The 12967-nt window shown below is 52.0% G+C and overlaps 1 protein-coding gene across 6 annotated transcripts in view; it reads right to left on the bottom strand.

The window, feature by feature from the left end:
* Nucleotides 1–2793: 2793 nt before the first annotated feature.
* Nucleotides 2794–12967, bottom strand: part of ARID3A (AT-rich interaction domain 3A) — a 36240-nt gene continuing 26066 nt past the window's right edge. For 5 of the 6 annotated variants that reach the window (XM_074337383.2, XM_074337385.2, XM_074337382.2 and 2 more), the window contains exons 5-9: nucleotides 11310–11493; nucleotides 10704–10951; nucleotides 8359–8655; nucleotides 7122–7220; nucleotides 2794–6322 (exon numbers count right to left, since the gene is read on the bottom strand). In XM_074337383.2, coding sequence (XP_074193484.1) covers nucleotides 6150–6322; nucleotides 7122–7220; nucleotides 8359–8655; nucleotides 10704–10951; nucleotides 11310–11493 — 1001 coding nt within the window. In that variant the 3' untranslated portion in view covers nucleotides 2794–6149. The other variant, XM_088792184.1, reaches the window with a different exon arrangement.

Here is a 12967-nt window from a genome sequence, read left to right as displayed (position 1 = left end):
GGCCCAGAACCTGGTGCCCAAGCCGCTAGAACGGGCGCCCAGAGCGTGAGGCTCCACAGCCCCACCCCGGCCGCCAGGTGGCAGGCTTGAACCATCGACCGGATGGCCGAGGTTGGGCCTCACCCAGGCTCCCGCCCACCGCGCCGCAGTTCAACAGTTATAGGGAGGGAGGAGCGTCGCGGGGGACCGCCCTGGTTTGGGGGTCTGGAGAAGGGGCTTCGCACAGGAGGTGTCGCTTGAGCAGGGGACAAGCAACTTAAAAAGAAAGGTGGGCAGAGGTAGTGCCAAGGCCCTGAGGCCAGACCCTGGAGTGGGGGCTGGGCCATGCAAGGCCTTGTGCGCAGTGGGGAGCCTGGATTGAATTTTATCCTGCGGTGGGGGGCACATAGGAAACTGAAAGACTTTTGTAAATTGAGAAGAACTGGGTGTTGCAACCCCCAGCACCTGCTAAATGGGGAAACTGAGGCAGGGACCACCTAGTCCAAAGACAGATTGTAACTAGAATCAGCTGCTCCTGATTTTGATCTTCAGGACCAGCTGATGCCCCCAGGTTCCTCAGATATTGTTATTAAAGTGCAAAGAAGAGAAATAAGACACCTTGCATGCTAATTTACACTTTTCAACCACCAAAACCAAAAATCTTTTTGGTTTTTCCAAAACCAAAGTTTTCTTTGAATCCTGAAATCTGGCATTTCTGAGCCGTGGGGCAGGTCACTGCCCAGGTTTGGGCCTCAGTTTCCCCACGTGCAAAGTGGGGGCTGCCCACAGCAATGGGATTTGGCCCCTGGGTCTGTGTCCTTGTCCCAGGAAGTCTGGCCTGGAAGTTTCTGAATTCCTGGGTTTCCAGGACAGAGGCGGGCCCAGCAGATGTGGATTGTAGGGGCACACATTGTGCCAATGGGGACAGGGGTTCTGATGTTGGAGGTTCAAGCAGGGGCATGCCCAGGCAGCGCCCCAGGGCAGGGCAGCTGGATTGCAGCCAGGCCCCCTTGCAGGCCTCTCCCTCTCCTCCATTCCCTGGGGACCCAGCTCGGCCAGGCTGCTGTGTCAGGTCACAGGTCACCCCACCCCCAACCCTTCCCGGAATGAGGACAGACCAGTTGTGTCAGAAGAACAGGACAAAAGCCACACTCTGGGGGCCTCCAGACCACCCAGTCGCCAGACCTCCTTGGTGCCAGCCCGGTGCCTCCTCCCAAATCCGAGGCTGGGAGGCTGTGATGGTGGCAGCAGCAGCAATCTGGGGAAACTGAGGCACCAGGGCCCACACACCCACTCTGGGTCTAAGCCCCTGTTCTCTGTTTCCTACACATTTATTGAACACCTCCTGTTTGCTGGTATTGAGGAACCAAACCAGACTGGAAAGGCAACCCAAGCCCAGCCCAGTCTCGTGCCCTGCCCACCAGAAGATGAGGGGAACCTTTGAACAAACCCACAGTCCCCATGGTGTACACTAATGGTGGAAGGAACAGCAGATGACTGCAGTGAAGACTGTCTTCTTTTTCAGGCGTTCTTTCAACCACCACCACCCCCACCTTAGCTCCCCTAATAAGGCCTGGTTTTGAGTTTCACCTCCTGGGACCCCCCCCCCCCCCAACAAGCAAAGCAGGAGGCCCAGGAGGCTGGGCTGGGGAGGTGGGGAGGAGGTGGTGGGGCCTGACCCCTCCCTGCATCCCCCCAGGGGCTGTGTGACCTCAGGGCCTTCTGCCCCTCTCTGGGCCTCTTCAGCAGAGGAATGAAGATGCTAGCTAGACTGGCCCATCCAGTTTGCTGGAAAGGGGCCTTTAAAAAAACCTTTTCCTTTATCACCCTGGGGGACAGGGGACTCAGAGAAGCAGGTGGGTTGACCTCTGTCTTCTGACCTCTTCAGGTCCCCAAGGTCCATGGAGGTGGGACCAAGACTTAGCATCCTGGCATGGATGGAAAATGCCCCATGAAATGGGCCAGAAAAGGTGCATGGGAACTGACCAGCTGCCACAGGAGGGGGTTGTTTTTGCGACTCCTAACCAGCCCTGAGGGCTGAGCAGGAGGCAGGGATCAGCACAGGCCAACCCGATCACCCCTTGGTATGCTTTCTTTGGGGCCACACTGGACTGAAAGGCAAAATGTGAACCAAACCACAGTGGGAAGGCTCTGTGGGACAGGGTGGGCTCCGAGGCCCTGGAGGCAGGACAAATGGGAGTGGGGTCTGATAATGGGCCCCAAGGTGGATGTGACCCCCATGTCAGAACAGGGAAGCAGAGGAGCTTTCCAGGCAAAGGAGCGAGGGGAGGGGCATTCCAGGCAGCGGGAAGGGTATGTGCAAAGGCCCAGAGGCAGAGGCAGGCCCAAGCTGGCCTCCTTAGAGAACCAAAATAAAGTCAGCAAGGAGGGGGCAGAGGCCAGGCCACATTCCCTGGGGACTTGAGTCAGACAACCCAGAGTGACCAGGGCATCAGAACCTAGGATTGCAGGAGGCTTAGGCTAAGGTACTGGGGGACCAGGAGAGTGACATTGAGGGGGAGGGGGCTGCCTCCCAGATATGGTTTAGCCAGGGTCCCCCCATGGGCACTGCTGACACCAGTCATTCTCTGTGGGGGGGCATCCTGGACACTGGGGTATTAAGCAGCATCCCTGGCCCCATGCCCTCAATTCCACGAGCACCCCCCATGTGACAACCACAGATGTCCCCAGACATCGCCCAGTGTCTTCTGGGGGCACAGTCCCCACTGGAGGACCCCTGGATAAGCCCCTGTGCCTTCTGCCACTTGGACCCCAACAGGGTGGGACGACCCCAAGAAACTACCACCAGAGACGTTTTCTGTTGAAAGTCAGAAGTGTTTTTTGTCTTGTTTTAATATCTCATCAGCTTTACAGGGTTACAATTGTCTTAAATATTTCTGAAGTTTAAATACAATCTGAATAATAATGTTATAAAATGTAAACTTTCAGTGTTCTTTTAAATTTCAAAATCACACCCCTTTTTGTTTTTTTGTGGGTTTTGTTTTTTTTGTTGTTGTTTTTTTTGTCTTTTAAAAAATTTTTCCCCTTTTAATACCTGAATGTTCTGCAAAACTTAAATCCTTACAGGCTGCCCCGCCAGCCAGGGTGATAGGTGAGGCCTAACCAGGGTGATAGGCCAGGCCCAGCTAGAGGTAGAGTAGTTTGTTTATACCTTTTTTTTTTTTTTTTTTTAAGTTTTTTTCCCCCCTTTAACCTGAGTTCAGGCGCAGTCCCCACGCCGTCAGACAAACCCCAGAGAAACTGAAATTTCACATGTCAGGAATGAAAGGCTGAATTTGTATTTGCCAAGAAAAAAAATGCAAAAGCAAAATTAAGGGGAAAAAAGGGTAGAAGTGAGCAAAAATGATACAAGTGAGAAAAGTGGCCGGACAATCACAAGTACTAAAAACTAACCCAGCCACCCCAACGCCCCACCCAACCCGCCCGAATGGACAGCTGGACAGCCTTGCAGCCAGTTAAGGGACACAAGGAAGACTCCAGAAGCAGCCCATCTACAAACATCTCCAGACCAGGGGAACCTGTGAGCCCCTCTCCACCCTGAGTTTTGGGGTCCCTGCCCTTGCCCTGCGGCTAAGCCCCACTCATTCCAGAATGAACAGTGCACAAGCCCCTGACTGAGGGCTGCCCTGTCCCCCAGGACCCCCACTGACAGGCAGTGGCCCTGAGCTGGGAGAAGCAGGGGGTGAACAAGGCCGGAGGCAGAGGCCACAGCTCCCCCCACCCCCAGCAGAGAGGACCTCCTCCTTGTTTCCACCCCCAGGGGCTCCCCCAGTCCTGTGTCCTCAGCCCCACCTGCCCCCTACAATCATCACCTTCAACAGCAGGCATGCCCTGAGTTACATCTGGGGACCGCGTCACCCACACCCGGGTCCCCGACACACACAGACACGCAACACACACACACAGGACCGGAGAGAGCACCCAGGCAAGGTCTCCGATGAAGCGCACGCCACGAGTGGGAGGGGACAGGTCCCAGAAACTGCTGAAGCCCTGAGCCAGCTGGAGGGGCAGGATGGGCAGGGTTTTGGCATCAAGAGTCAGACCTGAGGTAGAAATGGGCAACAGACAACCTGTTCTCCATGAGCGCAGGGCTCCAGGGGGTCAGGTCCGGGAGAAGGGAGAAGTGGGCTTAGATTCTCCATGGGGACAGATTGTGTCTGGGGACAAAAAGATCCCCCTTCCACAGTGATTGTACTGCTGCAGCAAGAATTGGGGAAAGAGCCTTCCAGAAGGTAAAACAGAGAGGAAACCCCGGATGCCCCCAGCCACTCCTTCCTGGAAGTGGGGAGTGTTCACGACCCTGAGATATACCAAAGAAAGGGCTCTGCCCAAAGACACACCACAGCCCCACACCCAAGAAAACCCAGACTGGGGGGCTCAGGACGCACCCCCCCAAGGTGTCCAAGGCAACAAGATGACTTAGGGTGGGGAGGCTGCCCCTTTTGGCCTTGTTAGGCCAGGCTCCGTGGGCCCAATTAGAGGTTCCAGGCTAGCCCTGGGGACAGTGAGCTAATGGCCCCTCACCCCAGAGAAATGAAAACTCAGTGCATGAAAGGAAAAGACCGCTAAGGTGTATTATAGGAGGCACAGTCCCAACTCTACCTGTTCCTGCGAGGGAAGGGCGGACAAGTCCCCAAACCCCACCGAGGCCTTAAAACAGACAGTGGTACTGCCTCATGGTTAAAACTATCACCAGCCCTTGAAATAAATTTCCCCACACAGCTGACCCACTGACGCCCACCTTTTAACCCGGAGGAGGTGTCATGGAGAAAGTAGTATAGTCTCCTTCTGGGCCTCTATTTAGTTCCTTTAGGAGGAGCTGTGGCCCCGTGTGAAGGAGACAAAAAGGGGTGGGTCGTTCAGAATGCCGTGGCCCCAAAAACCTCACCCTGAGCTAAGCCCGGCTCACCCCTAGTCCCCAATTTTGGTAAGTCTTCAAAAGCAGCCCTTTCAGGCACGAGGGGGTCCCCAAGCCATATTCATCCCTGAGACAGGAGCCTGGGGGCTGTGACAGGTGAGTCCCCTCCCATGTCCATGCCCTTTTTCCAGCATTTTCTCCTTTCTAGTTAAGACTTCCACGTCCCTGACAGGGAGCACAGCACAGCAAGAAAAAGCATCGTTTTTCAGGGTCTGCCATTCAGCATTCATGCCCCTCTGACGGCCCTCCAGCATGCACCGCCCCCACATCCCAGCCGGGCCCACAGCACCTGAGTTCATCACCTTTTCTGGCTCTAGCCAGGGATCCAGTGTCCTGCGCTGGCCAGCTGCCCACTGCACCACAGGAAATGCACACAAGAACCCAAATCAGTCATGGGGAAAAATTAAAAGGGTATTACTTTCTTTTTTTTTTTTTTGCTTTTTCAAGTCCAGTTTCCCTGAATGAACACAAATATATAGATATATATAGATATAGATATATATATCCCTTTTCTAAGGTTTGATTCCTCCCCAAGAATAAAATAGCATATTTACAAAACAAAACCCCCAAAATCTCTTAAAAACCCTATAGAGCTTGAATATCGCTATTTCTTAAAAAAAAAAAAAAAAGAGAGAGAAAGAAAGACAAAAAGAAAGTTCCCAAAAGCAACAAGAAAAAAATTCAACTGATTTTGGCTCAGGGGTTTCATTCAACACAAGGAGCTGGGTGTGGTGAGTATGTGATGTATAGAAAAAAAAAAAGACAAAAATGAAAACACACAGTGCAGGGATGTATGAGGTAAACAGGATCTGGCCTTACATTGCAACTGGTCCAAACCAGACACCAGACACACCAGTCCAAGTCAGCCCACCTGGGCTGCAGGAAAGCCCTGGGAAGTATTTGCTGCTTTCTCTTTCCAGATTTCCTTTGCTATTCTCACAATTCATCTCTCTGAATGTCTGAAACCTGAGTAATTCAAGTGTTCCTTGGTTTTCCCCTGTTTTATTAAATTTTCTTCATATATATATATATATATATATATATATATATATATATATATGTATATATATTTATTCTTTTCTTTTTGGCGTTAGCTGTGGCTCCTTTGTGGATATCTCCCCTCCCCACCCGTATCTTCCACCACCCTGGCCCCTGCTTGGCCCACCTCTCGACCCCCTGCCCAGTCTGACGGGCTCCTGGGGTTGGGGATGGTGGGTGAGGAGTGGTGCGGTTAAGGCAATGAGTTATTTGAGGTAGAAGACATGGGGGGTGCGGACAACCCCGCCGGCCCCGCCTGGCTGCCTGTGCTGCTGCTGGTCCCACTGTTTCCTCCCCGGCTGCTGCCACCGCCTTTGCTGGGAGCCGAGGGTGGCGTGGGGGCCGGTGGCTGAGCAAACAGCACTCCTAATGCAAAGACAGGAGGAGAGACATGTCATGGAAAGTCGTAAAAGATTATGTGGCAGGTACAAGGGCTGCCAAGTCCACCCAGGGACCCACTAGGACACCCACCACCTCATCTTAGCCTCTGCTTCCCATGGGGTCTTCGCAGAGCAAGGGGAGCTGTTCTGTGCCCCCAGCGCCACCTGGGGGCCCAAACAAGTAAGTGGCCTGACTACATTTTTAAAAAGCTTGTACAGCTGACCCTTGAACAAAGATCCCCAGCACAATTGAAACATCAAATATAACTTTTGACTCCTGAAAAATGTAACTACTAATAACCTACTTTTGGCCAGAAGTCTTACCAATAATGTAAACAGTTGAATAACACATATTTTGTATGCTATATGTATCATACACTGTATTTTTCCAAGTAAGCTAGAGAAAAGTATTAAGAAAAATTGTAAGGAAAAGAAAATACATTTACAGTATTTATTGAAAAAATGCACATGTTAAGTGGGCCCGTGCAGTTCAAACCCGTGTTGTTCAAGGGTCAACTGTATTTTTGAGCACTTACTATGTGCTGAGCCCGCGTTAAGTCCTTTCTATGTACTGAGCGCATGCTAAGTCCCTGCTATGTGCTGAGGGCCACACTAAGTCTCTTTTACATGCTGAGCACTGTGCTAAGTACACTACATAGATTATCTACTCAAGTCTCCAAAGGGAAGAGCTTTGCTGGTCCTCATGGCGGGGCTCTTGTGGCTGGCCCTGGGGGTAACCTGGGATTCCTGAGCTAACCTGGGGAGAGCAGTGGTCAAGGTGCTACCTGTGTACATGATCCCATTAATCTCCACAGACATGCTAATACTGTTGCTGCCATTGGTGCTGGTCAAGCTCGCAGCTGAGTCCTGGCGGCTCTCGGTGGCTGTGGGAAGAAGAAAAGCCACAAACTCATCTGTACAATGATTTGTTTCACATCTATCATCCCCTAGACTCTAAGCTTCACAAAGCTGTGGACTGTATCTGCCACACCGGATATACTCAATAAATATTCATCAAATAAGAATGTATTTGTCTAAAATGTGCTTTTTTGTGACTCTAAGTCCTAAGCAATGCTGCACACCCAAATCAACTCATTCTTTTGAGCAGCCACCAAGTCTCTCAGACATGACTCATTCACTGCCCACTGACGGATACATACTTCATTTCAAGGCTTCACTGTTAGGACATCACACAAATGACTGCAATGGACAATCTTGTCTATATAGGTAGACAAGTTCGCATTACGCCACTTAGTTTTTACGAAAGACCTACATTCATACCTGTTTTCACTAACCAAAAGAAAGCCAAAGAGGATTTCTTTTCTTTACAAAAAAAGGTGAAAAGCGAAAATAGGGTTCGGCATTTGTTTTGTATGAGCCATTACAGAGGTAGCAGCACCCCAAAAGTGGCCCAATGACCTAACCTCCCCGGAACCGCACTCACACCTCAGCATGAAGCAGCCATCAGCCTGGTGTGTGCCTGGGGGCATCTGGCTTTGTCTCCGTTTGTTCTATGCATCTGTTAGCAAGTTGTCCTAAGGGAACTGCTTCTTCGCTTTACGCTATTCCAGCTTATGAAGGTTTCACAGAAACACCCTACTTTTGGACAGTGGGGGTCACCTGTATGGGTCTCCTCGAGCATTTGCATTAGTCTGATGCAGGTACCAAGTAGGTCACTGAGTCACATTTCTATCTTTAAGAGACTGCTAAGTTGTCACCTATTTACACTCCCACCTGTAGGACTGAGGGGGCCCATTTCCCCACATCCTGACCAACACTTGATATTATCAAACTCTAATGGGTGAAAAATGGCATTTCCTTGTTAACATGCAGATCCCCAACCAGAGGGAGCTGAACAGCTTTTCATAGGAATTTACTAGTCACAACTGCCCATTTCCTCTTTCGGTTTGCTTGCTCTTTTTCCCTGTTGATTTGTAGGCACCCTTTACATAGGGTAGCTCCGAAACCCTTATTTTGTTACACACACAGGAAGCACCGAGGGCCTGGGCGTCGGGTTGATACCTTGGCTGTTGATACGAATGCTCATGGGCAGCTGGGCTGTCATGGCCAGGAAGTTCTGCTGTAGCGCTCGCTGCATGAGCCGCTGCTGTTCATCTGCCACCAGTGCCATCTTCTTCTCTGGAGGCTCCCCAGACTCTAGCTTCTCCCGAAGCTGCTCCAGGGCAGCTGCCTGTGCCGCTACGGCTGCCTGGGCTGCTGCCGCTTGCACTGCTACAGCCTGGGCTGCCACCACAGGGTGGCCCGCTAGGGACACTGGTAGGCGGCCGGGGACTGTGATGGGGATGGCCGAGTCCTCCTCTAGACAGGAGAGAAGAGGAGTTGGTGACCAGAAAGAAACTGACGTGGCCAGGCCTAGCCTTCCACCCACGCGGGAATGTGCACCCTCTTGAATGCCTCCACTGATGGGGTGGATAGGCTCTTTTGTGTATGTGTGGATAGGTTTTTGAATAAACACAGGGTTTTTTACGAAACCCTTTCCAAAGCAGGCTGACAGTAGATACATCAGGACAGTCACACTGCTGATTACAATATTAGTTACAATGCTGTCATAACAGTATTTAGCATGAGTACTACATAGACACTGTAATAGCACACAATACATTACATAGTCGTCTTAACACAAGGGCTTGCCACAGGTTTTATCTAAAGCACTTAACATGAATTGTCTCAAAAGGCCGTTTCAACAATCCCAAGCCTTTTCTTATCCCCATTTTCTAGATGAGGAAACTGAGGCTCAGAGAGGATGGATAACTTTCTCAAGGCCACAAAGCTGGAGAGAGTCTGAGCTGGGATTCAAACCCACGCACCACAACTCCAAAACCAGCTCCTAACCATTCCCCTCTTCTGTGGTTAAAACGAATGTCCCATTGTTCCGATCCACTGGTCCCACTGGGATCCACTGTCTTTTTTTCTCCCGACTCTATCTCTTGTGTCTATCCCTGGTCACCAGGTGCTGCCCCTATGTGCTGCGTGCCCACTCCAACCTTTGCTGGGCCCTCTGCCCCGGAGTTTTAGCAGCATTCTCTCCTTTGTCTCCCTCTTCTGGTCTCACTGAAATGTCACCTCCTCTAGAGACCCCTCGGACCTGCTATCCCTTAACTAGTTTTCCTGTCACTGCAGACTGCTGCTCGTTTCCTGGCTCTCTCGTGATTCCCCCGGGGTCAGAACCCCTTTATCTTATCTGCCACCATCTTCTGCAGCTCCAGCATGGGGCCTGGCCCATGGTGGGTGCTTAATAACCATTAACGGGTATTACTGGAACTCCTCAAATCCAGGAGGGTAGACTGAGGCCCACAGAGTACCGAATGAGCTGACATTAGCAAGGCCCCATTTGCCTTAGATCTGATCAGTTCTAACTTTTCAGGGCCCTGTAGCTATCAGCTCGGGTCCTTGGGCCAGCCCCGGGAAGTATGGAGTCACAATGCATGTGGCAGAGGAGAAACGAGAACTCAGAACTCAGATAGGTGAACTGGCCTGCTAATGGCCATGCTGCCACAGGTGCTGTTGGTGCTCTGTTAGGAAGGATTCAGAGGCTCAGTGGAGGAGAAGATGGTGATGTTGGCCATGGGTGGAAACTAGGAATCAGGGGCTATCTGTTAGGTATTTGCAAACCTATGCCTGTTGCATGCTGGGCATTTTACACACTGAAGGCTCCCCAACAACTCTACAAATAGGGAGTAATTTTCTCCACTGTGCCACCCAGGGACACCTAGCAATAGATTCAGGGATGGTTAAAGGGTCAATTTGATAGACCCACACTACACTCTCAATGGTGTCTGCTGGGACAGTGCATTGAGAAGAATTCTAAAGCTCAAAGGGAAAAGAATACAGTGACCAACTAGCAACATCTGTCATGGGCAAGGGACTGGTAAAAGCTATTGTGATGAATAGTACCAGCCACAGGCAGAAGACTTGGCCAATGCTGCAATAAATGATTAGCAATACCTGCGACAGGATTAGTACAGTGCTCAGTTAATAATACGTGCCTCGGTGTGGACCGGGAAAACAGTGATTAATTAGTAATGTCTGCTGTGGTTACAGGATGGAAACATTGTGCTTGATCTGTAATGTCTGCCTTGGCATAGAATTGGAGAAAAAAACTATTGATTGGTGATGTCTGCCCTGGGCACAGGATTAGAAAATGGATTGAGTGGTATTGTCTCCTTGCTATGGGCTTGGGGTTGGAAAAATGGTGGTTGATTAGTCATGTCTGCCATGGACACACAACTGAAACATTCTACACACTTTTCCATGACAACGTTAGGGATTATCATCCTGGTTACCCAGAGAGGAAAAGGTATCCGCCGCCAAGGCCATACAGCCTGAGTTGAGACCAAGTCCCTCACCTTTCTTGATCTTGGGGGCTGGGGTGATGGAGCTGCCGTTGGTGCTGGCAGCCAAGCCCAGCGAGGACACGGGCAGCTTGGGCGAGGAGAGCATGCCGTGGGCCCCGCCTGGTGAGTAGGCAAAGAGGGAGCCCCCGAAGCTCTGGCGTCGGCCTTCCCGCCGATTGCTGTCGATGGCTGCCTGGAGCTCGTTGGGGTTGCTGAGGCCGCGCTTCTCACACTCGTAGGGGTACAGGTACTTCATGTACCTGCAGGCAGGGGCGAGGGGACAAGATGGCACCTGGGATGCCTCCCGTGGTTCCTCACTGCACTCACATAAAGCAAACCCTGCTACAGCACCGCCTCCCCGACCACCCCATCATGTATCACTACCTGAGAATCACTCAGTAGTCCCCAGAACCAATGTCTCTGCTTATGAGGTTCCCTCTGTCTCAATGCCTGTGCCCATGACTACCTCCCACTAATCCTACAATATACAATAGCATCACCTCAGAGCTGGAACCTTCCTTAAAGCCCCACCCTGAGGTTCTCAGGGTCTACTTGTCATGTGGCCCAGTGCCTCTGTGGTCCTTCCTGCCCCAGGCCCTTTGTACTTGTGGTACTCACTGGGTCCGCAGGGTGAAGGCGGCACTGGTGATAGACGTGGGCAGGTTGAGGCCCTTGGTGATCTCACGCCACAGCTTCTTGTTGATAACCTCCACCAGGCCGCCCTTCTCCGTCACCAGCACGTACAGCATGAATAGGTCAAGCACCTGCTTGGCCATGATGGGGATCCGGTTCACAGGTGTGCCTGCGGGGGAAGGGTGAGTGCAGGTGAGGGGGGTGCTGTCGCTGGGGCTGGAGCCCCACACACAGCAGATGCCACTCTGGTTAATGCACCAATCCAGAGCAGGGTCCTCCCCGGCTGTGTGTACATCAGAGAGGGCTACTCTCTGTGGGGCGGCCCAAGCAGCATCCCTGGTCCCACCCACTTAATGCCAGGAGTAACCCCAGTCCTGACAACCACATATCTTAGACATCACCCAGTGTCCCCTGCGAGCAGGATCACCACTGATGAGACCCCCTGCTGTAGACAGTACTGAGGAGACAGCTCTGCCTCAGTTTCTCCATCAGTGATCTGGCTCACTGCTGATCAGCCATAGGCAGAAGACTGGGCCAATGCTGCAATAAATGATTAGCAATGCCTGCGACAGGATTAGTACAGTGCTCAGTTAATAATACGTGCCTCGGTGTGGACCGGGAAAACAGTGATTAATTAGTCATGCTCACTTGGGGGAAGGTGGGAGGCATAGAGAGGGAGATGCTGGTGGCCAACCCAGGGGATGGGCATGAGGAACTCAGCCTTTGTTATTCCTACTCCCATCAACAGCTGCCAAACCATCAACTGCTGAGTTCCCAGAGGCCTGTGCCCAGGTCCCAGGGGCTTTGCAGTAGGGGAGGGAGGGCATGGCTAATCCACTTTGCAGTTTAGAGAGTGGGGCGGTGGGCTAGCCCAGAGAAGGGAGGGCAGTGGGCTAGCCCAGGAGACAGTGTGGTGGGCTAGCATAGGGCCATGGGCTAGCCCAAGAATAGCAGGGCTGCTCCACTCTTCTAGGTCTGCTCTCCTCTTCTGTCCACCTGACCCTCTCAGCCTCTGCAGTTGAGTTCCTCTCTCACCCAGAAGCCCCCACATCTCAGCTCAGCCTATGCTGGCACCTTCCTGGCTAAGGGCAGAGAAAGCCCCATTCAGACCTTTCTCCCTGGCAGTGGAATCCCAAGTTTACTGTCTGTGCCACCCCCCACCTGTCCTGTTCACATGGCATGCCCAGCCTGGCATTCAGCAAGCACTCAATTAACAACTGTGAGGGCTGATGGGCCACATCTCAGCCCAAGGGGTACTCTTATCCCCCTTTAGAGGTGAGCAAACGGAGGCTGCAAGATATGACCTGACAGAGGAAGGTTCTGCTTCCAGTAACAGGCCAGCTTGCCTGCTCCTGGGCCTGGATGATACCTTGCACCTCTGGACATTCCAGAATCACTTCTGGCCACACTTGGCCCCTCCCCAGCCCTTCCGAGGCTGCAAAATCCCCAACAAATTGAGGATGAGGACTTCAGACTCTCTACCCATCCAATTCCATTTTCAGCCCAAGAGGGAAAGATAAAAAAGAAACACCAATGTTAGCACACCAGCTTGGTGAGGTGGCCACAGTGCCCTGCCCCACAGTACGGATTTAGGCTCTGCCTGGGGGGAGGGGGAGAATTAAGGAATCCTGGCTCTGAGGCAG

This window comes from Rhinolophus sinicus, chromosome 15 (assembly GCF_057876585.1).
Source record: "Rhinolophus sinicus isolate RSI-liver-muscle chromosome 15, RSI-T2T, whole genome shotgun sequence".
In the NCBI taxonomy this organism is placed as follows: Eukaryota; Metazoa; Chordata; class Mammalia; order Chiroptera; family Rhinolophidae; genus Rhinolophus; species Rhinolophus sinicus.
This window is presented reverse-complemented; position numbering and strand designations above follow the sequence as displayed.